The 25026-nt window shown below is 43.5% G+C and overlaps 1 protein-coding gene across 2 annotated transcripts; it reads right to left on the bottom strand.

Annotated features, from left to right (window-relative positions):
- Positions 1–1763: 1763 nt before the first annotated feature.
- Positions 1764–25026, bottom strand: septin5a (septin 5a). Of its 2 annotated transcripts, XM_083645111.1 has the most exons (12): positions 24918–25026; positions 24758–24771; positions 8739–8829; positions 8515–8601; positions 7809–7932; positions 7414–7548; positions 6003–6120; positions 5732–5833; positions 5129–5225; positions 4861–4996; positions 4607–4709; positions 1764–3117 (listed from the first exon to the last, which is right to left on the bottom strand). In XM_083645111.1, exons 1-12 carry the CDS (start codon positions 24961–24963, stop codon positions 3055–3057), a joined length of 1116 nt encoding a protein of 371 aa, XP_083501237.1. In that variant the 5' UTR covers positions 24964–25026; the 3' UTR covers positions 1764–3054. The 2 variants fall into 2 exon arrangements, with proteins under 2 accessions (XP_083501237.1, XP_083501236.1); XM_083645110.1 differs by lacking the exons at positions 24758–24771; positions 24918–25026 and adding an exon at positions 10203–10435.

Raw genomic sequence — 25026 nt, 5'->3', positions numbered from 1 at the left:
TTTTTCTTTTGTTTAATCTTGTGGCCACCTTGGAAGGCTTTTTCTTCTTTCTTTCCTCTTCTTTTTTACATGGATGACATGAAAGTAAAGCACACATACAGTATGGCTTTCTATCAAAGTAATGAGTCATTTACTGATGATGACATGATGATCCCTTGTTACTGCACCAAAACAATGCATAGTTTGCGCTTAAGAACAGTACACACTGAGTCTGTTACATACAATGTAAATGTACTGAGAGAAATAGGCTGTTGAAGTCAAGGCCATTTATTTTTTTATTTTTTAGGCCTTATTCAATCAAGACTAGGTGACTTACTGCCATCAAGTGAGTACTATTTTCAGCACTGTGCACACAAGCTGCACTGATGGAGTGAAGAACATTGATGTAATTAATGCTCTATAATACCAACATTTGACTGCTCTCTTGTCTGCGCTGGAGCACACATGTAGTTATAGATGAATCGATTAGCTGCTCCTATCCATATATGTATCCTGATTCAGTGAATGTGCACAGCCTGAAGTGATTCAGGCTGTGCAAGGAAGAACCATTTACAGATTGACGTCACAGATTGACATTCACTCTGGAGACCAACATGTGTGTTTTGTTGACTAACTCTGTCATTGAGCTGCTGTCTGATTCTAAGCTGATTGCCTCCTTCAGGTCTGAGTGAGCTCCACACCTTAGAGCTGACCTCTGCCTCTACACAGGTTAAATCATCAGGTTTGAAATGTTCATAGGGTTCTGAAGGCTGCAAAAGTGAAAAGTGTCATTATGGTCTGAGGAGAGAAAGTTACCTTCAGTGTTGCGTTGTCTTCAGGAGAGGAAAGGACCGTGTTTCCCACAGTGGCTCTGAGAGGCGCAGCAGTATATATGTGAGCCTTACTTACAGCTGGCACTCACTGATAAAGGCCGCTGTGTGAAAGACGGATACACACAGACGCATCAACACACACATGCACGCACGCACGCACACACGCACACACACACACACACACACACAAGTAAGCAGACACAAACTTCTAACACGACAAAGGAAGGATCTCATACAGTGGCAGGGAGATCCACAGTTCAGGACATAGAACAAACAGTGGCCTACAGCCTATCAGATGTCTAAGGAATTACCAACCATCATCATGTGCAAAGCATGAAACATTAATTTCAGAAGAACAATCAGCAGTTCTGGGTCCCGTTACTGTAAGATAATTGTTATTTCTCTCTCTCCCATTCATTCACACTAACGTTTTTTGGCTCCTCTGACTGGCTGTGGGAAGATCATGCTGTGTGAGGGGGAAGAGTGGCTGGAGAAGATAAAGTTATGAATCAGCAGATTCTCTTCCTGCAGCTCTGCAAGACTCACTCTCTGTGATGTGGCACAGAGAATGTGGTAGGGTCGGCTATATTGTGCTGTTTCCCTGAGCCCTGAGATGGCAGAGGTGCAAGTCCATAATGCAGTGGTTCTAAAACTTTTCTAAAACTAAGCAATGCCTTTCATTTGATTAGCAGACGAGGCCTAGAGGCTGAAACTATTCAGAATTTCACCAGAATAAAACAAAAGAAATTGGAGAAAAGTCAGGGGAATTACACAATAATACATTTGTTTAGGAAAACGTTTATGCCATAAATCACCTGGTGATCCCCAAAATGATCTTACAACCCCATGTGGGGTCCTGATCCCCAGTTTGAGAACCACTGCCATAATCCTCAGAGAAATAGTGCGCAGACAGCGAGGTTCAAACAATTTGAATCAAGTTTATTGGTCTGTTTATGTTTATTGGGCACACCATTATAACCTCAGACTGACGACACAGCTCAGCCAGACAGAGACCATGCACAGCCTTAGGGCAAAATATGTACTGTACCTCAACCTCAGGAGAGTTTAAACACACACACATTTTCTCATACACACATACACACACACATTCTCTCATACACACACACACACGCACGCATGCTAACTCAAACACACATAGGATACACGTCTGTACATTTCACCTATGCATAACAGTCACGCAACTCACTTGCAAATATAGAAATGCAATTTCAAACAGAAGCATACAGTAGATACAGTATTCGCTCCTCATTGGTGATCTTTTTTACCATCCCATAGTGGTAACAAGGCATAGGTCATAATGCATTTCATAACAAGCTATCAGCTATGAAGCAGTAAAAAATAAGCCCACGGCTGTAAGCGGATATGAGTAAGTGCAGCATGCTTGCACATGCACCATGTACTGTACTGTATACCCCCTCATTATGTCAAAGGCCCTCGATTCACAGTTAGCCACTGGCATTAAGTGCATTTTCAATTACGCCAGCAAATGTCAAAATGCTGGAAGAAGATACTATTTTGAACAGCCATAAGTAAAAATGTTGTCCATCAGAATATGAAGATATTCATGATGATCATAGAACAAATAAACAAGAAAAGCTAGCTGGGATTTTTCTTTCTTTTGTGCTGTTCAACAAAATTAAAGTCACTGGAGTAGCTTTGCAGAGACAGATGGAGTTTTATGGACGGATATCTGGACGACATCAAAAGAGAATGTTTCATGAAAGACACAGACACACATGCGCACACTCAGTGACACGTACACACACACACACACACACACATACACACACACACAGATATATTAATACAAAAAAACAATATCTATGTTCAAATCTAAACATCACCAACAACCTAATTTGTTTTACAAAACATTTTGTAGCACGCATATTCATATCCTGACAAAATATCCAAAAGTTTTAGCATTGCATTTATAAATTAGATACACTGAGTAGTAATTTAAATTACACGTTTATATTATATATGTTAAGACTGTTAACCACAGCAAGGGGCTCAAAATGGGCAAAAGGTACAGTTCAGAAAAATACCCTCTAACAACACAATCCTCCAGGCAGACAAACTATACAAAGCACCAAACAGATAAATTTACAGCCAGAGTTGCCACTAACACAATGTTGTGCTGCATTTATTGTCTGAGAGTCTGATTGTAGTTTGGCAATCAGACAGCAGGTGGCGCTGTAGCATGGACTCGCTCTGGGAGACATCACTGGTCTTTTTCATGCATCTGCTGCTGCATCTTGTTCAGCATCTCCTGCATCCTCTTCAGCTGCAAACAGAAAGGGAGAGGGGGTGAAACTCAAACACATTGTGAATGGACAAGTCAGCCTGATCCAACCATCGAGAGAAAAGTGTAGTTATAAGTTTAATCTCTATGGATCCAACATCATAACATGAGAGCACTGATTTAGAGCATGTGGTGCTGGAACTATCCATTGAAACTAACACAAATGCATCTATTTTTAGATGAGGCAGCTCCTTCTATTCAAGAGGCCTTTTATGCATTTGCATAAACATCTGCATCTACTTAAACTGAATCAAGGAACCTATAAAGAAGGAGAAGATATCACGCACGTGGCAACGTTAACATTTTGCATTGGGGCCAGACTTTGGGGCCAATACTATTGAATTGAATGAGGCGCGTATGGTAAGTCCCACTACAAACCATCATATCTGTCCATCCAATATTTGTTCCATCAAAGGGAGGGTTGGTTTAAAAGGATGCTCAGATCCCATCTACATTCACACACAACATCTCACTCACAATGATGTTTGTAACATCACTTTTTCTTCTAGGTCTGTTTTCTAATGTATAGAGTAGTACAGACAACATATTCATATTTGGGTTATTGGCCAGCTAGAGGGCTAGCTGACCACGCTATTGTCTGTCTTAACTTATATTTGCTTTTTATTCTTTCTTCTGTTCTTTTTCCTTGTGTTTTTGTATTTTAATTATTGCCTATCATGTAATCTGTTTTTTGTCTTAGACCCCAGGAAGACTAGCTGTCATCCAGGCGGCAGCTAATCCTTTTTAATAAACAATAATAAACAATAAACCTGCGATGCTGCGCAATGGCTGCGCAGCCTCCATCCGTCACCGTTGATACACTGTATGGGTATTCTACTAGTTTAGATAATAAAACATCAGTCAATATCACATTATTTGAATCTGGTGGAAGTATTTTTCAATTAAATCCGAAATAACACAGACATGATAGTTTATAGTGGGACTTTACATGCCCGCCCCATTCACTTCAATAGAACCTATACGCAAAGACTGGCCACAAAGCAAAATTGGAACGTTTTGACGTGAGTGATGTCTTTTCTTTCATAGGTTCCTTGAACTGAACATGGAGCTGCACGCTATCAGCACTGAGGATTCTACACGTTTTCTAAATATGAACTCATATATGTAGTGGAAGCTGTTATGTTGTGCTTGTGTCTTGTGTTTGATTATGTATTTATTATACTGCTGTTGGCTAGGGTAGGTAACTGGTGATTTGTGATTTGTGTCTTGTTTATTAGTTTGTTAGCCTGTTAGCTTGTTTTATTCTGTATTGGGCTTCTAAATGTGTTTTTCCTCTGATTTTGGCACAAGGGATAGTAACATCTTGTCCTGTGTATTAATTAATATCTTATTTTTTTTAACTCTATCACAGTGAGGGCATAGACACATTTCCATGTGGGGGCGATAAAGATCTTGTCCTGTCCAGTCACACTGTTCAGTGTCTGGTGAAACGGTGATGGCTGCTTCATACCTCCTCATCTTTCATTTTGATCAGTTTCTCGGTCTCTGCATCAGGAGTGGACAGAGGCAGGATGGGGATGGGACTCTCCATACGGTTGTCATGAGCCAGTTTACTGCATGGGAAAGACATGGAGGAGAGGCATTCAAATCTGCATCCGCATCTCTAGACGTCAGCAGTAAAACCAAGATGTTTACACAACATTCACCCTCTTCTACTTTCTCATGTCTCACCTTACTCACACACACACACACACACACACTCACCTGGTCATCTCCTGTATGCACTGGGCCCTGTAGTTCTCGTAGTGGACGTCACAGGTCACGTCTTTCAGGTCGTGCATGTGGGAGCGAATCAGCATGTTTCTCAACTTCACAAAGTCACAGTGCGACTGGTTGTCCACTGAGCACGCGAACGAGACAGAGAAGCGACCTTTCAGTGAGCGTCGACTATCGTGTTGTGGCATGCAAGCTGTATCTCATGTATTAATTTGCATAATGGTTGGCTGCTTCGATACATAATGTATGAGTTTACCTTCAACAATGCCCCAGGGGTAGAGTCTCCCTCTCACCCTCTGCCCTCGCGCTTCCACCACGGTGTTACTGCCGATGACTGCGAACGGCGTGCACTCCTACACACACGTCACGGGAAGGAAGACTTTTTAAACGGGGTGCACTCCTACACACATGTCACGGGAACGAAGACTTTTTAACCTTTGTTAAAAACTATTCCTGAGCATGCTTGCTTCCACTAACAGTTCATTGTTTAATACCATGTAAGTAATAGCTGAGGGAGGGGAAAGTGTTTATTCACCTTCATCACAAATAATATATAATTGAATTTTGTTGTAATCGAGCAATATCCGTGAATATTAGCTGACTCCAATATAAAAGCAATACAGAAATCTAGACAAATATCAGATGCTAATGGAATATGCTCCATATGTATTTGGAGAGCAACATGCTATTTTGGTGCCCTACTCACATTTCCTGGGATACTGAGATGTGAAACAAATAAAGTAGCCTGTTACTCAGGTGCTTAGCCTAGTTTATAGCACAAGGTACAGTTACAGTACATTGTATTCATAAATGAGCTGGACTCTAACACACACAAATGTATTCCACCGCGCGGACTCACCTTCAGCTCTTTGTCAAGCTGTTTAAACTCTTCGTCCTCATCAGAGTCGCACTCAGGGAACTGGTACACCTTGATGGCAAACTTTTCTATCTCCTCTCGTATCTAAATTAGATGCACACAAAAAGGAAAAAATCATATGTATTGGATTTGTTTTTTCATGAAATGTGCTATATAAATAAAGGTTGATTGACTGGTTGAAAATATGTTGTGCTTACACCAAACAGTCTCTACATACATTGATTTCTCTCTAAAGCTGCAGCACGGCACTCACCCTGTCTTTGAGTTTCTTTATCTCATTGGGTGTGAGGCAGTCAGCTTTGGCGATGAGTGGAACTACGTTCACCTTCTCATGAAGAGCCTTCATGAACTCCACATCCACCGGACGCAGCCTGAGGCGAGACACACAAGTGTCACAAGAGTGAGAGGAGAGGACAGGTCAGAAGAAAGGTGTTTACATGCTCATGCCCGGATCAGGCCTTTAACCTGGTGATGCTCATCAAGTTTCAAAAATCCAAATCAAACTGTATGAAATGTGAAATAAAAATGCACAATGTTATTGAATTCAATAAAAATGCAGACTTATCTTGAATTACAGGTATTTATGCTTATAGTTAAACAGGTAATGCTCTTTTCTGAATGGTCTCTAGGTCTCTAGTGTGGGGTGGTAAAGTTTCATAAGGCTGTGATTATACTAGAGATCACAATAGGTCATTTTATACAGTGAGGTCAAGTTTCAAAAAATGGTCTCACGACGATGAAATGGCTACTATGGGGACTAACATCATCACACATGAATACAATTGAACTCATTGAATCGACAAGAGTCAGATTTCCAGTCACACCCAATTTATGTAATTCCAAGACTGTTTAGGGACCCAGCAGGCATATTAAAATAGAATAGGTGCAAATAACACATTTATACTGCATGCAACCCCCCTTCCTGCCAAAAACCGCATGTGATTAGTATGAAGTGGGCATGTCTGTAAAGGGGAGACTTGTGGGTATCCATTGAACCCAGTCTCATGCCAATATATTGAGGTGAGAGGTCAAGGAACCCCTTTGAAAATGGCCACGCCTTTAAAAATTAGCCCAGTAGAGCCTATTAAAGACAGTAATGTCGTCCGTAGACGCCGACATCCTCAAGGAGTTGGTGCCCCTGGAGTCTTGGAGCCCCTGGGCAGTTGCCCATACTGTATGGTTAATCCGCCATCCAATCCAAATCAATTTGAGGACTATGGATCGAAAACCAACCATATACATTAAGGGGCCTTTAAAGGTGTAACATTTTCTGTGGGCTCTCGGAAGTGGTGTGTGTAACAATAACAGTAGTATTGGTGTTTGAATAGTATCCCTAAGGTTTCAGTGCACCTGTCATCACTATCAGGACCTGTTATTCCACCTGGTCATCAACTCTGACATCACATTCCTGTGTGTGTGTGTGTGTGTGTGTGTGTGTGTGTGTGTGTGTGTGTGTGTGTGTGTGTGTGTGTGTGTGTGTGTGTGTGTGTGTGTGTGTGTGTGTGTGTGTGTGTGTGTGTGTGTGTGTGTGTGTGTGTGTGTGTGTGTGTGTGTGTGTGTGTGTGTGTGTGTGTGTGTGTGTGTGTGTGTGTGTGTGTGTGTGTGTGTGTGTGTGTGTGTGTGTGTGTGTGTGTGTGTGTGTGTGTGTGTGTGTGTGTTATTACCCATGCCCAAATGGAGGTATGAAGTAGAGGCAGCAGTGGACCCTGTTGTCCTGGATGTTCTTTCTGTTAAGCCCGCTCTCATCTCTGAAATACTGCTCAAACTGCTGATCGATGTAGTCTGTGATCGGCTTCCAACTTGGAGACACACAGGCACACACACACATACACACACGCACGCACGCACGCACACACACACACACACACACACACACACACACACACACACACACACACACACACACACACACACACACACACACACACACACACACACACACACAAACGTTGGCAACGCATTCAGAAACAGTAAGTCAAGTGAGGAGATTGAATCTGGTGCACATCAGGTCTAATCACAAGCAGGGAGCGATTGGTCCGGGACCAGGAAGTTAGCTCACCACTCGTTATTGTTGACGGCGTCTCCGAACCCTGGCGTGTCTACAATGGTCAGTTTGAGTTTGACTCCTTTCTCCTCAATGTCGACTGTATGCTTGATGATCTCCACGGTCTGGTTAATGCGCTCTGCAGAGCAGCCACAGAGGGAAGGTGTTGCACAGTGAGTGAATGAGAGAAGAAAAGGCTTTTGCGACAGAGTTTGGGGACAAAGCTGAAACTGACTTTGTGTATAATAATAATGATAGACAGCATATGTTAGGAATAATGTACAGTAAGCAGGTCAGAAGGTAATGATCACCCACAAGGGGCTTATTTTGTAAAGAAATCAATGTACATTATCCCACATACTACAGAGATACTTGCCAAAAGACATTCATTAATCATCTGACATGACATTTGATTTAAAAGTATTTGATTACAAGCGAAAGTAATTTACAATCTTCTGCCAAAAAGTAGCCCAGCAAGACTATCTGCAGTCATCAGCGAGTAACCTCTTTGGCAGAAGGTATTGCCAGTTAATTTGATTAGAAATAAACAAACTCAGCTGAACGTCTTGACCATGAGAGACGTCTAATCATATCACAGTGTGTGTTCATCGGCCAATCAGCATGAAGTATTCAACAAAGCTGTCTAATAAATAGCCAGAGAGTAGAAATAGCCATAGAGCAGTGTATTAATAAATATAACGAATATCGTGAGAACACCCACCCTCAGCATTAAGTAACTTCCTGTCTTTATAGAGGTCTGTGAGGAACAGGCTGTTGACCAGAGTGGATTTACCCATCCCCGACTCTCCTGCAACACAGACAGAGAGAGATGGGAGAGTTACAAAATGCACATCCTATCAACCTAAACACAGTCAAAAAGGCAACATTACCAACAACAGTCAACATATATTTCTGTCATGTTTGCATCATCAACTACCAACTGACCTGCCACCATGAGAGTGAAGTCAAATCCCTTCTTCACAGACTTCCTGTGGACCTGGTTGGGCAGGGTGGCAAAACCCACATACTGTTTCTCCTAGAGCAGAGACACAGGGACAGAGGAAAGAGGAGGGGCTAAGTATTATTACACTAAGTGTTGATGAATGCTTTGTTCAAGATCGTGTAAGAAATGTATAAAATACTAAAAGTGCAAAAGAGGTGAGTACTGATGTCATCAGGTGCAGATTGGCCCGTCGATCACGCAAAAAAAGACAAAAAAGACGGTTTCTAATGCGAAGACAAAATAGATCTGGCAGCTCTTTAAAGCAACAAAATCACAACAGACGGACAGGTTGTAGCTGTAACGGAGAAGATCTACAATTGAATGGAAAAACGCGTGCATAGCATTCCATTGAGTTTGCTGAGAATAACTAGGGTGTAAGATTTTCCACTAAATCCCACACACATGCACGTACACACACACAGACCACACACACACACACACACACACACACACACACACACACACACACACACACACACACACACACAAGCACACAGGCACAAACACACAAACACACACGCACAGAACCACAGGATGCCAGCCTCTGACTGCAGCAGACTGTAGCTCTCAGTCCGGTAGGTTTGCTCTGCGTCTGGCAGAATGTCATCCTTGCTCTGTTGCCCAATCGGAGCACACACTGACATGCGTAGATATAAATACACACACAAGGCGAGTCGGCCGCAGGCTGCCGGAGTGCTGGGCCCATTCACTCACACACACACACACACACACACACACACACACACACACACACACACACACACACACACACACACACACACACACACACACACACACACAAGCTACAGTGAATAGACCTGAAAAGCTCTTTTTCACCCTCCAAATACACAAGCCAAACACAGTCGGTGTCCTTATAAGCTGTCATAACTTGTCATAGGCATTTCCGACGGCCCCTCGGGTGAGGACTGCATTTACAAATACACACACACACACACACACACACACATACACACACACACAAACACACACATACAGGCTGTGTTCTAAGAGGCCCTTGAGCTGCGGAGTGAGTAGAAGGAAAACTACAGATACCGTAAAGCAATGACTAATCATACAAACACTTGATGTGAACAGCTTGTGAGGGAACACACACATCAGTTCACCAGTAAAGCTGTCACTATCACTGAACACAACATGACCTGAACACTAAGCTCATACTAACTAAGGCATGAGACAATGCTACTGATGCTGTCAGTATGTCTTCAGGTGTGAGGGAGGTATTGTTTGCATGCACAACCTAATCCATGAGATACTAGCTTGTCTTAGCTTGATCCCGAATCCCTTCTTTCTCTCTTATACGCTCTTTTCTCCCCCTCTGTGTGCGTTGATTCCACCACTCTCTCCGTCCGTTGTCGTCCCGTTCATTTCCCCGTCATCTCCTTTACCTTCTGTCTAGCGGTTCTCACTCGTGGGCACAGCAGACGTTCGACCAGTTTCTCCTGAAGCATGATGGCATCCATACTAAGCCGCCCCGACACCAACGGACCAAAAATAGCTACGGTCTCAGAAAGTGAAACGCGCAGCAGGCAAAGAACACAGACACAGCAACCTCGAAAAGTCTCTGGGACTCAGAGAAGAACTCCTCCCTGGGACGCACACTCCTCTCTCCCTCCCTATCTCGTGCCCAGATTGAGTCCAGCACACCTCTTTCCTGTTTGCACCCTTTTATATGTTCCTCCTACTTTCCTCCTCTCGCTTCCCTTCTCTTCTCTCCCTCCCTCCCTGTTTCCTCTGCCCTACAGCGCTCCAACACTCCCTGTTCAGACAGGTAGACAGGAATTCTCTCAGAGGGAGGCAGATGGAGAGAGAGAGAGAGAGAGAGAGAGGGAGAGAGCGGGGGAGAGAGAGAGACAGTGGGGGGGAGACAGTGGGTGAGAGAGAGAGAGAGAGAGAGAGAGAGACAGTGGGAGAGACAGTGGGAGAGAGAGTGGGAGAGAGACAGTGGGAGAGAGAGGTAGTAAGAGGTAGCAATTTGAGGGAGGAAACAAGGAAAGGATGGAGGAGGAAAGTTAAGGTCTAAAAGAAACTCATTCATTCAGCCTGTATCCCCTCCCCTCCCCTCCCCTCCCCTCTCCTCTCCTCCCCCCCAGCTCCGCCAGTTGAGAAATAAAAACATTGGACTGAGAAATTACCATCAACTCAGAAAGAAACAGAGAGAAAAAGAGAGGACAGACAGACAGACAGGCAGACAGACAGACAGACAGACAGACAGACAGACAGACAGACAGATTACAGACAGACAGGCAGACAGACAGACAGACAGACAGATTACAGACAGACAGACAGACAGACAGACAGATTACAGACAGACAGATAGACAGACAGATTACAGACAGACAGACAGACAGACAGACAGACAGACAGACAGACAGACAGACAGACAGACAGACAGATTACAGACAGACAGGCAGACAGACAGACAGACAGACAGATTACAGACAGACAGACAGACAGACAGACAGACAGACAGATTACAGACAGACAGATAGACAGACAGATTACAGACAGACAGACAGACAGACAGACAGACAGACAGACAGACAGACAGACAGACAGACAGACAGATTACAGACAGACAGGCAGGGAGGCAGGCAGACGTCATGGACTCTTGTTGACTTCATTGTAAAAAGATGTGAAACAAAGAGAACCTGTATGAACATGACCCTGACAAAAGTTATGGCATAGCTCAAAACAAACAACAGATAGAGATGGCTCCACATCGCAAGCACAGACATGTGGAGGAAGAGGTTATCAGGCAAATGTCATCCATACATTTACTGTCAAATAGTAGTGCTGTGTAGATATGCCTCAGAGCTGAATAGAGACCACTCAGCCTTGGTCTAGACTGCCCGCTATTCAACACAACTTCTCTGTCAACTCCACTGGTGCGACGGTTAGTTCAGGAGTGTGTGTGTGTGTGTGTGTGTGTGTGTGTGTGTGTGTGTGTGTGTGTGTGTGTGTGTGTGTGTGTGTGTGGAGAGGTGAAGTAAGGGGAGGCCCTTCTCGTGGCAGAGGTTGGAGTCAATTGTTTCCAGATGTGGTGGTGTGTAAGCATGTGTGTGTGTGTGTGTGTGTGTGTGTGTGTGTGTGTGTGTGTGTGTGTGTGTGTGTGTGTGTGTGTGTGTGTGTGTGTGTGTGTGTGTGTGTGTGTGTGTGCGGGAACATAAGGGTGTGGCCCACTCATAGCTGATGTGGGGAGCAGAGTTTAGATGGGGTGATTGCTCTTTGAAATAAAAGAATGCAAGCTTGCTTCCCCCCCCTCCCCATCTAGGCACACCCCTTGGTGATGCCACGTACAGATATTGTAATCCCACTCCAAACCACAGGAGGGAGACAGAGAGAGAGCAGCGGGTGCAGGACTGGGGAGAACCAGCTCAAGTCTGAGTGCTGACTGAGTGCTGACTAGTCCCTGGGTCTGAGCCAGTGGGCGAGCTCATACTGTAGGTCAGTTTGTGAAGTAGTATGTGGAAGTAACTTAAACCTGCATTCTTTCGAATGGCCTGCAGGGGGCGACTTGACTGCCTGCAAAAACAAGTCCAGTTATATGGACATAAATGGGAAAATGACTGTAAACGAGTTTATGGTCTCACCAGTTTCAAGTCTTCTTCAGTACAGCATGATGTTCATTTTGTAAATGATGGTCCCATTTAGAGTAAAATAGACGATAAAGCAGACTATGTTTTGGGGTGTGATTGACAGGTTGCCTGTCCAGTGATCACGCAGCTCACCAATCACGGCCCAAATAGCAGGCCGCACTGCAGATCTTCTCGTCCAAATTCACGTCACTTCTGGCTCCAAATAACCAAGATGGCGACGGTGAAAATGACAACCTCGAGGCTTCAAAACGGGAGTCCAAAAACCAATGGGTGACATCAAGTGAGCTCTGTCCATAATATTATTTCAAAAAGTACGATATTATCGTACTTTTTGAAAGGAGGAACATGCTTCTTTTTTTTGGCTCAGATATGACACCAAATGCAGCATGTTGGGGCGGGACATTACATGACATGACACAGTGAGGGATCTTTCAAAAATGTAAACCAATGGAATATGATAGTCAGGGAGAATGAGGCAATTTGATTTGATGGGAGGGGCAGAGTGGCGGGATTGTTCAAAAATCTCACGCTGTTATTGGTTGGAAAATTATACTACTACTGCAGCATGAGGTCACCATGAAAGATACTCAGGAAGTAAAAGTAATGGTAGTTAACACTTTACGTCATAGTCAAGATATAGAGTGAGACATCACTGAGAGAGAGAGAGAGAGAGAGAGAGAGAGAGAGAAAGTGTGTGTCTGTGTGTGTGTGTGTGTGTGTGTGCGTGTGTGTGTGTGTGTGTGTGTGTGTGTGTGTGTGTGTGTGTGTGTGTGTGTGTGTGTGTGTGTGTGTGTGTGTGTGTGTGTGTGTGATCTTGGTGGGGGGGGAGGGTTCATCTGAATAGAAGAAAAGAACAGATGTCTTTAAATGGCATTACAATGGCCCCCGGTTAAAGCCCCCTGTCTTTCTCAGTGAGCAGCTGTCCCTCCCATATAGGCAATAGTGAGTTACACACACACACACACACACACACACACACACACACACACACACACACACACACACACACACACACACACATGCAGATGAACAGACAGATAGACTCACTCACACATTCAAAGTTTGTTCTACCTGCTGTCAAGTCAATGATGAAAGTAGGCTACGCATTCATTCTCCATTCATCACTGTCTGTCTGTGTTGCATCTAGACTCCTACTGTGCAAAATCACATTTTTAGCTGGGAACTATTCCATCTGGCATAAAGTGCATAGAACATCATATTTTGCCAATACAGGGACGTTTTGTAACGGTATATTGTAAGACGATACATCATGTGAGACAACTTGGCTGCTAAAGTCATGACTCGGCATCACCTCTCCGGGCCACTTCCAGCTGATCAAACACAGGTGCACAGGGGAGGTAGTGTGTGTACGGCAGGTGCAGAGGGACATAAAGGACAAACCATTAGTCCAAATTAATGACGGGAACCACTGAGCGGGTTGTGTGTGTGTGGGGCAACTTGACCTCATTTGACTTTTAGAAAACCTCAAAAACAGCAACTGCTTGTATGTAACATGTGCCATTTGGTGAACGGCTTTATCCAAACACACAGGATCAGCGTCTAGACTTAAATTGGCCTCTCACTCTGTTTCCATGTCTTCCAAAGTTTTACGTTCTTTTCACAACATGAACAGTGTAAGATTTTCACGTTCTTTCTTTCTTCTGTTCCCCACCATTCTCAATAGTCTCTGTCATCAAAGCAGTCTTTCATATGAGAACACAAAGTCAAGTTGGCTCCATGACTTGTCTGTCTGTCTGTTGACGGGGCTGCAAAGGCAACAATCCAAATATCAGCCACTCAATCAGCAGGCAGCGCTTCTCTCTTCCTCTCAGTCATACAAATGTTGTGGCCTTGGAGGAAACAACTCTCAAAAGGCCACCGCAGTAAACTCCACGGCAATTACCACCAGGGCGCACAAACACACACATACACAATCCAAATGAGATGATGCTGGCCGTGCACACATCTCTCTCCTTCAGCCAGCAGTCCAAAGAGGCTACTGTCCGCTCTCTGTGACAGAGACAGGCACTGTGAAGCAGCCAGACGGACAGAGATGGTCAGTGACCTTTACTGATGACATCTCGACGTCTCACAGCCATCCGGATGACGCTTTCACACCATTAACCCTGAATGCATCCCCTAATGCTTTACTGGCTGCCGGTGCATGGGCCCACAGGCCAGGCAGGGGAGGGCAAGAGGAAGACCAGGGAGAGATACTAGACATTACTAGTCAATAGATACTAGTCGATACTAGAATACTTTCTATCCTGTTCTATAAAAAATGCACATACTTGATGGCACTTTATAGCTCTTTTGCACTTCTGATTGATGCCAAACTGCATTTCATTGTACTCTGTGCAATGGACAATAAAGTTGAATCAATCAATCAATAAGGGGAGACAGGAGTGGTGAGTGTGGGGCAGACAGACGCAGAGGAGATGGGAGGCAGTAAAAACCACCAAGAAATACAAAGATGGACCCTGAACTCCCCCCCCCCCCTCATGTTTGCTCTCCTTGGAGATGCACAGGCCTCTGTGCACTTGGCACTTGGCTGGCTCTAACATGCTAATCTAGAGCATGTAATTGCTCCGGCAACAATAGATTACTCCACTGAGGGACACTTGGCTAACTTAGCATCTGCCCATTCAACAATGGCCTCTTGTGGGAGCGTGGCTAGTCTAGCATGGTATTATTAGCACAGATAGGCGAAAATACATCCAAAATTATTTTGATACAAATTAAAAATACTTGCTCAAAAAATTGATCACAATACAAATACAAAATACTGGTCTGAAAAATTTATTTTAAATACAAATACATATTTTGTATTTTGAAAATACATAAAAATACACTATAAAAACAGATAAAGAGCTGCAACAATTAGTCAATTCATCGATTCATTGCCAAATATTAAATTAATTGCCTATTTTGATCATCTATTAATCATTATGAGCCATTTCTTGAAGGAAAAATGTCCTAATTCTCTGATTCCACCTTCTCAAATGTGACATTTTCTACTTTCTTTAGATGGTAAATTGTCTCTAGTCCTCTGTGACAGTATTCTCCTTTGTGTACCCTCCAACACACTACAGTTCTTCCATTTCAGTTTTAGTTGTTTTTCAGCACAACTTATTTCTCCCTCACTTCAGCTGTTAATTGCCTTTTGTGAGGGCTTTTGACTTACAGACAGCATTTCTACATGTTAACCTCAAGTTTTGGAACTTTGACTATGTTTAGCCAAAGATTTCTGACATCATCACAGTATCTTCTCTTGGTGGTGTCTGTGGGCGGCGGTGTCTGTCACGCAGACATTTATAACTGAAATCCAGAAAAAAACAGGTCCCCTTTAAACAACTTCACATCCACCATGTCTGTAAATTGTCACATAAAGTCTTTAACAGGCTGTGCGCAGAGAAATACAGCAACATTATTTATTCCACCACAAAAGGTTACTTTTCAGGAACATGTAACCCTGGTACAGTATAGTTAAAGTTGCTGCAGTATGGCATTCATGCTGAGCGTAACTTGCTAATCCTCTGGCTAATGTATGGAAACAGTGAGGTTGTCAGCTTTGTAGCAGTGTATTCATTTACCCATTTTGTAGAGCTGTGGGCATTGAGGTGTTTTCTTTTCTTTATATACGGTATATATATATACACTGTATCTATATATATATATATATAGATACAGTGTATATATATAAGCAATAGATCACAACAGGCCGTGGTATATGCTCATTATACCACACCTAAGGGCTGTGCGAAAACACCCTCAGGTGTGATATAATGAGCACCACAGCCTGAAGTGTTCTATTGCTTTTATAAAATGGTTACCAAGTATGGCAATATGAAAGGAATAAACAACTCCAATTTAAATGGCTGTTATTCAGAAATCATACTCTTGGCTCCCTGCACAGAGCCGATGCAGTTGCTGAACAATGGCAGATAGCAACACAGGCTTGGTGACACACAAACAGCTCACGTTAGTGTGGTGTGTTCTATGTTGTTTAATTCTATGTGTGAGTAACAGGAAGCCTTTTGGAAGGTTGCTCCTTTCGTAACCGTTTGTCCACATATGATTTCATCATCTGCCGGACAACAGTTCCTTATCCGTCAATAGACTTCCCCGCCACTCTGAGTCCCAAGCAGTCTGAATCAGCAATACGCACGTATTTACAAGTGTCACAGAAACATTTCAAAGCCACCTACTAGAGCAGAAGGGTTCATTGCTTCTCGACGGCGGGGTTTGAAAGCTCGATACTGCTAATAAATAACTTTAATATACCAATCATTCTGTCTTGTGCTGCTGTGCCCAGCCATCATAGCACTCCACAGCGCCCCTCTGCTCGGAAGCACACGGAAGAACACATCTTGGTATTTGGGAAAAGATTATATCACCACCACAGAATTCAGATAAAAAGAGACATTTATTAGCAGCATTGAGCTTTCAATCCCCACTGCAGAGAAGCAAGGGAAGTCTATTGACGGATAAGGGAGTGCGGAGGGGAGATGATGAAGTCATAACCCAGAAGCAGTTCTGAAAGGGGCTATGTGGAAGGTAACCTATAGGCTGCTGGGGGTGGGTTGTTATGGTTAGTTACTTCCTAGAGCTACAGAGTTGACATACGCTACGCTAAATAAATAGATTTGATCATAGTTCACAGTTTGTCTCACATTGCTTCTTTTTTAATGTAACGACAGTTAGCTAGTTAACTTTGGCTAATGCTTGTGCTAACGTTAGTTAACGCTAATGTTTCCATTTCAGGAGGCAGCTAGCTAGCAAACAGCTAACTAGCTGTCATATACCGATGACGTCACTAGCAGGAGATGACACTAAACACTACCGCAGTGCACTCTGGGTATTGTGGTGCGGAGCTCCCGTTTGCGAGGCTAGGCTAGCTAGCTAAAATTGGTTTTCTCATAACTGTGGTATATTACTGTGGTATACGCTAAATATACCACGGTTGTGAGCCAATCAGATTGCTTGATTTGAGAGGTTATATATATACAGTATATATATATATATATATATATATATATATATATATATATATATATATACCGTATATATATATATATATATATACTACTATACTGAAATGAATACTACTCATTCATTTCATTGGATTAGTCAGAATCCTCACCCCTCTTTCGAAATAACTTGTAATCCCAAACATAATTAAGGTCGACCAAATACTTTTTTTTAAAGAATCCTGCTATCTGGGTCAGCCTTGGGTTATTTTCCAAGAGATCTTTTGAATCACATAGCTGAGGCATGGTAAGCAATGCAGTGCAGTGCATAAAACCTAAGGGCATGATAGAGGAAATTACATGGATGTTTACTGGATGACTGAATCAGAGTATCTGCCAGTGAACAGACTGCAGGGTATCAAACACCTGAAACACCCCGTCTCAGACAGGAACACCAGAATAACAGAACAAAGGTTGATATTATGATTACTGTATCATTTAGATATGTTAATAGGACTGAGGACTGTATGGGGGCTACTAGTGTTTTTACTTCAACTGGAATTATTGTGCTTTGTGCGCTCATTCTACCTCGGCCTTGTGTGAGTGTCTGTCAGTCTTTCAGTCAGTCAGTCAGTCAGTCAGTCAGTCAGTCAGTCAGTCAGTCAGTCTGTCTGTCTGTCTGTCTGTCTGTCTGTCTGTCTGTCTATCTATCTATCTATCTATCTATCTATCTATCTATCTATCTATCTATCGTGTCTACCTTCTTGAATCAACCATTCTCTTTTTCTCTTTTTACCACTTTCCCAGGGGGTCCCCCAGTTTCAAAAGCCCCCCTACCCCACCCATCCATCCCCTGATACGCCAATTCCAGCTCCGCAGCTGGTCTTCACTGAGAGGGTAAGGGTCAGGAGTCCCATCTGTGGCAGCGAGAGTTTGTGTGTGTGTGTGTGTGTGTGTGTGTGTGTGTGTGTGTGTGTGTGTGTGTGTGTGTGTGTGTGTGTGTGTGTGTGCTTGTGTTTAAGACAGAGTGGATGGATGCGTGGAGGCGGAGGAAGTTGGAGATGGTCAAGACTAGGGCTGGGTGTCTTTAAAAAAAGTATGATCCCAGTACCAATACCAGTACCCTTAAACTGATACTGATACCAACTGAGTACTTAATTTGATACTTTTTTTTTTTACAAGACTCAAGACTGAATGCAGGACACACATGCAGAGATGCAAGTGCATCTGAATCAGCATCTGCTACTCTGCTCGGCTCTCCAGAGAGAAATCATAATATGACCGCTGACCTGTTTTTACAGTTAATAGATGTGAGCATTGCAGTACTGCTCTATAGGCTACTATGTTATATATCATCAATCTGTTGATCAATGTTTACCAGGAGTTACTTTGCGATGAAGTGTTGTAATTTACTTTTTTGTGGTACACACTTTCCCTCATCATCTACTTCTATTTAGCTAGTTAGTGATTTCCAGAATCACTTTTGACAACCTGCTGAGAACAGGTGCGTAAGCTTGTTAAAGGGATAGTTCAGATGTTATTCTGACACCAAAACCTGACATTTACAGTTCATATTTTAGATGGCTGGAAACATGCTATCAAACTCCATTGTATCAGCATTAGAAATATCATATTCTCTACGTTTGGCCCGTTATCTATCAAGGCGGCATACGGCTGTAGTAGAAACAGCCATTGTGAATTCTGTATGAGCGGTTCTCTCTGGTCTGTGATCAACACTCTCACCATGCAGTGAACCTCTGCCCACACTGAGCAATCACCACATGGGATTGTGAGTAGGCCAGATAGTGTTGTTCTTTTTTTCCCACTACTCTGTTGCCTGGCAACGCAACATCATATAAGGTGACAGGATAGGAACGTTTAGGCGATGGGAGGGAGAGGGGGAAGGGCCAGAGGAGTGAGGAAATGATTGAGGGAGGCAGACAGACATGGAAAGAGGAAGATGAGCAGAGGAAGAGAGAGGGAAATCAGAGGGTGTTATAAAAGGATTGATTGATTATCAATTGCAATTCTCCTTCTCTGCAACACGATCTCAACATTCAGTCTGAGCGGCCAGGACTGTCTCTCTCATGCTTCTCAGCTCTCTGCCACCTCCTCCACAGCCTGGCTTGGCCACAATACAAAATATTTTTCCCAAAAGAGACAGATGCAGTAGCGTATGTGGGAGTAAAGAATGGATGGCAGCCAGCAGCAACAAGGCGTTAAAAAACAACTACTATTATTATAGTAATATACTGTGTCGTGTTAGAAATGTTGAACTACTGAATGTGTGAGTGGATTGGGATTCATACTAGGGAGTAAAATGCAGCAGTTATAAGGGTTAGCCGTATTAATCCAGGGTTTTCAGCAATCTACTCGTAAGCTTTGCAGTGTGGCGGTGATTCCATGTGACTCCAGTGTTTCCACACTGGATTTGGTCCGACTCCAATTGTTAATTCTGGGAGCGGGCAAATCTGTCTGACCAGCTTATATCTCACAGCAACGAGGGCTGAGGAGAGGCACAAAAGCTCCCAAGGAGGAGGAATACTAGGACAAGAAGATGGAAACTACTTCTAATATACAAAGAACACAAAAGACTACAGAGAAGCATGAGCCTCTTGTAGGGATAAGATACTTTTTTGCGTGGAGGCGGAGGAAGTTGGAGATGGTCAAGACTAGGGCTGGGTGTCTTTAAAAAAAGTATGATCCCAGTACCAATACCAGTACCCTTAAACTGATACTGATACCAACTGAGTACTTAATTTGATACTTTTTTTTTTTTACAAGACTCAAGACTGAATGCAGGACACACATGCAGAGATGCAAGTGCATCTGAATCAGCATCTGCTACTCTGCTCGGCTCTCCAGAGAGAAATCATAATATGACCGCTGACCTGTTTTTACAGTTAATAGATGTGAGCATTGCAGTACTGCTCTATAGGCTACTATGTTATATATCATCAATCTGTTGATCAATGTTTACCAGGAGTTACTTTGCGATGAAGTGTTGTAATTTACTTTTTTGTGGTACACACTTTCCCTCATCATCTACTTCTATTTAGCTAGTTAGTGATTTCCAGAATCACTTTTGACAACCTGCTGAGAACAGGTGCGTAAGCTTGTTAAAGGGATAGTTCAGATGTTATTCTGACACCAAAACCTGACATTTACAGTTCATATTTTAGATGGCTGGAAACATGCTATCAAACTCCATTGTATCAGCATTAGAAATATCATATTCTCTATGTTTGGCGCGTTATCTAGAAGAGAGAAGCATGAGCCTCTTGTAGGGATAAGATACTTTTTTTTCTTTATACTTTTTCTAAATTATATAATTGATATACTACTTTCTTTATACTACCTAAAAAAGACTGATTCCATGTAGGCTATTTGACCTTTTTAAATATTAATTACTTTAATATTTTGTGATGTTTTATGTTTAATATGACCTAGGCTTGTACGATGTCAATGAAATAGCCATCGCGATGGTTCCACAGTGAAACATTGCGATGGACAATGGCATCGTCATTGATGGGGGGGGATTAATTCATGATTTATTAAGTCGTCACGGTGCCTTTTGGCGAGAGTCTCCCGATTTGTAACCCTTTCTCCCGCTGTGCACCCGATTGGTAATTTCTCCTGCTAATCTCCCGATTTGTGTCCTACCTGGCAACCCAACCCGGAGGCAGTGATGAGTGACGCACGGTGCGAAACTCCGTCGCTGCACTCGTTCAAGCTCTCGGTGGAGGACCGCAGTAAAAAAAAAAAAAAAAGGAAAAGGAGGACCGCAGTCAAACACGTCCCAAGAAGAAGAGATGAGCTGCCAAATTTCAGTGCGAGACCTTCCCATTTCTAACCGCTAGCCACATTAGCAAATACCATGCGTTTTTCAAGCTATGTTTTGCAAGCTATGCATTTTGCAAGCTATGTCGGCCTATGTCGGGAAAATGACGTTAGCAGACATGCTAAATATTGATGCCGAACACAAACAAGCTGTGGAAGCACAGAGGGGAACTTCTACCATCTTCCATATTCACTGACATTCTCAATGTTTGCACTTGATAATTTTTGTGATGTAAATTTTAGATGCTCACTTTTGATCACATCTTTTGTACATGTTGTATGTTGATTTTATTTTATCATCATTACCGGTATTTATTTTACTGTGAGTTATGAGTTTAACATGGAAAAATGAATTTACTATACATTCTTGCATTTATTCTATTAATTTGTGGTGTAGGGTTATATGGGTGTGTGTGTGTGTGTGTGTGTGTGTGTGTGTGTGTGTGTGTGTGTGTGAGTGAGTGAGTGAGTGTGTGTGTGTGTGTGTGTGTTCGTGTGTGTGTGTGTGTGTGTGTGTGTGTGTGTGTGTGTGTGTGTGTGTGTGTGTGTGTGTGTGTGTGTGTGTGTGTGTGTGTGTGTGTGTGTGTGTGTGTGTGTGTGTTTTTCACAGCCCACTGTTGGCAGGTGTGTGTGTTGCACATTCACGTTTACAACAGGACAGCTGAGCTCTACATGTCATGAGAGACCAGCGGGCTTACATAGGTTACTACTACAGCACAGAGCCAGGCAACTGAAACAGTAGGCTATATTGAAAGGTCCAAAACGAATAACGTGATGATCAACAACGTGTGTGTGTTGAATTTAACTAGCTGGCAGGAAACGGGCAGAATTACTGGCGGAAACGTTAGATCTGTGTGGGCTCAGTTTTGAACCTAACATTACATTAAGAGAGAAACATGGCAGCAGCAGCCATGGTAAGTCGCTTAGCCGGTAAGTCGCTTCCATGAAGCGACTCCATGGAAACAGACGAATTCACAGTTGAACACTTATAACATCACTCACATTGGGCTGAAAACAGGAAAGAACGTGAAGTTTCTTCTTTGTCTTAACATTTTCACAACAACACAACTGAGACCGACTTCTGCTTACCCTCCCCTCCCCCTCCTCCTCCTCTTCGCTCTACCAGTGGCTCTACCGCTTCTCTGAACTGGGGACAGGGTGCGCTTGTTTAATGCTGCACGCGCGTCGCGGTGGAATGGAGTTGACCTTTTTTATTATTAAATCTGCAGAATTTTAATTTGAACAGATAATTAATCACGATGGTCCGATGTAGAAGGCTCAGAGGTCGATGGAGGTCGCCCCATCAACAATGGTCAATGCCATCGTCCGTCGTGGCAACCCTAATGTGACCTAGTCTCATTCCTTGTTGTGCAAACTTGTCAATAAAAATTATTTGATTTTTTAAGCGAACAAGTGCAAAGATGAAAATGTGCACATGACATGCACATGCAGGCATTATGCATATATACTGTAGACCATTTCACTGGAATTCTGTTGCTAGGTAACAGTTTGGACTCTAGTTTATTTCCGATTATTGTATTTTCAAATACTGCAACAGGAAGTAAGCTAGGGTAAAATTTGACATTTACGCCAGTGGTTCTCAAAGACCCCCCAGGGGGCCTTGAGGGGGTTCCAAGGGGTCCCCAGCAAAAAGGGTAATCATTTATTTCCACTAGAATTCCAACCATAAGTAACACAATGACAGAATGTATGACTATTTTGATCATGGGTTTCATACCCTTTCTGTAATAAAACAACCAAAAAGTGTGACGACCCTCCCACCCTATCTTGCAGGAGCCTGGTGTTGGGGTGGTTAAGTTAAGTTATACTTTATTTATCCCCATGGGGAAATTCATCCTCTGCATTTGACCATCCTCTACTAGGAACCTTCCTAGAACTAGGAGCAGTGGGCAGCCGCAGTGCAGTGCCCGGGGACCGACTCCAGTTCTTTCGCCATTGCCTTGGTCAGGAGCACTGACAGGAGTATTAACCCTAACATACATGTCTTTCTTGATGGTGGGAGGAAACCGGAGCACCCGGAAAAAACCCACACGAACACGGGGAGAACATGCAAACTCCACACAGAAAGGACCTGGGACAGACTGGGGTTCGAACCCGGGACCTTCTTGCTGTGAGGCAACAGTGCTAACCACTGAGCCACCGTGCCGGTTAGGCTGATTGGGTGCACCTGGGCCCGGCTCCCCTCATATGTTACTACATGGCTCAAGGAAGTAACAAACGAGGGAAGTCATAGACCAAAGTAAAAGTTAAAACTATAATTTATTAACTAAGACTAAGGGAAAATAACTAGACAACACAAACTACATTAAACAAAAGAACAGAACAAAACAAAAGGTGCATCAGTGAGGAGGGAGAGAGACTGAATGGTCTGAAGGTCTTCTTAAGCCCAATGAGCGCACAGGCCCAGGTGCACCCAATCAGCAATGACCCAACACCAAAGGCTCCTGTAAGACAGGGCCAGGAGAGTGGGAGGGTCGTCACTCGTCACAAAAGCTAAACTAAACTCTTATCAGATGGGGGACCCTGGGACAACATCTTATCAAATGGGAGTCCACATGGTCTCTAATTTGTGTCAGTTTAGGGGTCCTTGAGGTGAAAAGGTTTGAGAACCACTGGTTTATGTTTTCAAGTTGAAACAGTTAGCTAGAATTACTAGTGTTCTCTTTACATGGTTCTGCTTTCATAATTTTCCATTAAATCTGAATATCAAGCACGTTGATGGGCTTGAATGGCCCATTTGAGTCATATGTTGCTAATGAATACTATTCTAGATGGGGGTCACTGAATCAGCCAACCTTACAAAAAATGAAAGCACATCCATTATACATTACATAATATACAAATGCCCCATCTGTTATCAAACACTGCAGGAGGCAGAGGAGGAGGAGGATGGTCATCGGAGACGGTGCTAAAGTGAAGTGCGACCTCCCCGCAGGCAGGCTCATGTGGCCGCTGTGTTTCTAAAGTGGAGGATGGTTCACTGGAGGTAACCACACCACGTGAAGCGCTCCTGAGGTGACGCTGACAGCGGGATCAGTCCGTCAGATGACTCAGTGCTTCACTCTGGTCTGACCGATAATCGTTCATCCTAATGGAAGCAGGTCACTGGGCTGTCGGATGAGAGGATGGAGGATGCAGCAGCATAGCCCTTGGGTACCAATGATGCTGACGCCTCTTCAGTGCCTGAGCTGCTACGCTGCAGCCGGCCTGAAATCTAATCCCCTCGTCAGTATGATGATGATGGTAACGATGATGACCATGGCTGCTCGACGCATCTTAACGACGCGCAGGATAGGTTCAAAGCCTGGCTCTCTGCCAGACGGGCACGTCGAAAAATGCCAAAACACGCGATTGTAAAACATGAGCGAGCATTGAGAATCTCGTGGCATTGCTGCTGCTATCGAGGGCGTGTTGCGTGCGGCTAAGGCTTCGGACAATGCTACATAATTTGAGAATAACATTTTTCAACAGCACCAAAAGTGATCAAATAATAGATTTGATTATTTATCTTACCTCGGTGTTGTCATCTATTGGCCATTACAGGATGGATCAGGCGCAGGTGCAGGGATGCAGAGCGACGCCAGGAAGAGGGAGAGAGGGGCACGAAGCAATCATTACATTGACTCTCAATCAGGCTATCATGGCAATAAAACATTGCTTTAATCACGCTCACCTGTTTTAATCGGGATCCGACTTTTGTACCTGATGCTGCTCGTCATGTTAACCGCTCTCCTCCCTCGATTTAGCGAACCGACGGCTCAGAAAGCAGCCGCTCTAAAGCC

The sequence above is a fragment of the Poromitra crassiceps genome, assembly GCF_964638095.1.
Source record: "Poromitra crassiceps genome assembly, chromosome: 10".
Taxonomy (NCBI): Eukaryota; Metazoa; Chordata; class Actinopteri; order Beryciformes; family Melamphaidae; genus Poromitra; species Poromitra crassiceps.
Note: the sequence above shows the minus strand (reverse complement) of the source record. Positions and strands in the feature narration are given on the sequence as shown.

Coding starts and splice junctions, on each gene's coding strand:
- septin5a (XM_083645110.1), bottom strand. CDS start 10,277: ATGGATGCCATCATGCTTCAGGAGAAACTGGTCGAACGTCTGCTGTGC. Junction 8,830..10,202: donor TGAGAACCGCTAGACAGAAG/GTAAAGGAGATG, acceptor TCTCTGCTCTAG/GAGAAACAGTATGTGGGTTT. Junction 4,997..5,128: donor CCCCTGGGGCATTGTTGAAG/GTAAACTCATAC, acceptor TCGCGTGCTCAG/TGGACAACCAGTCGCACTGT.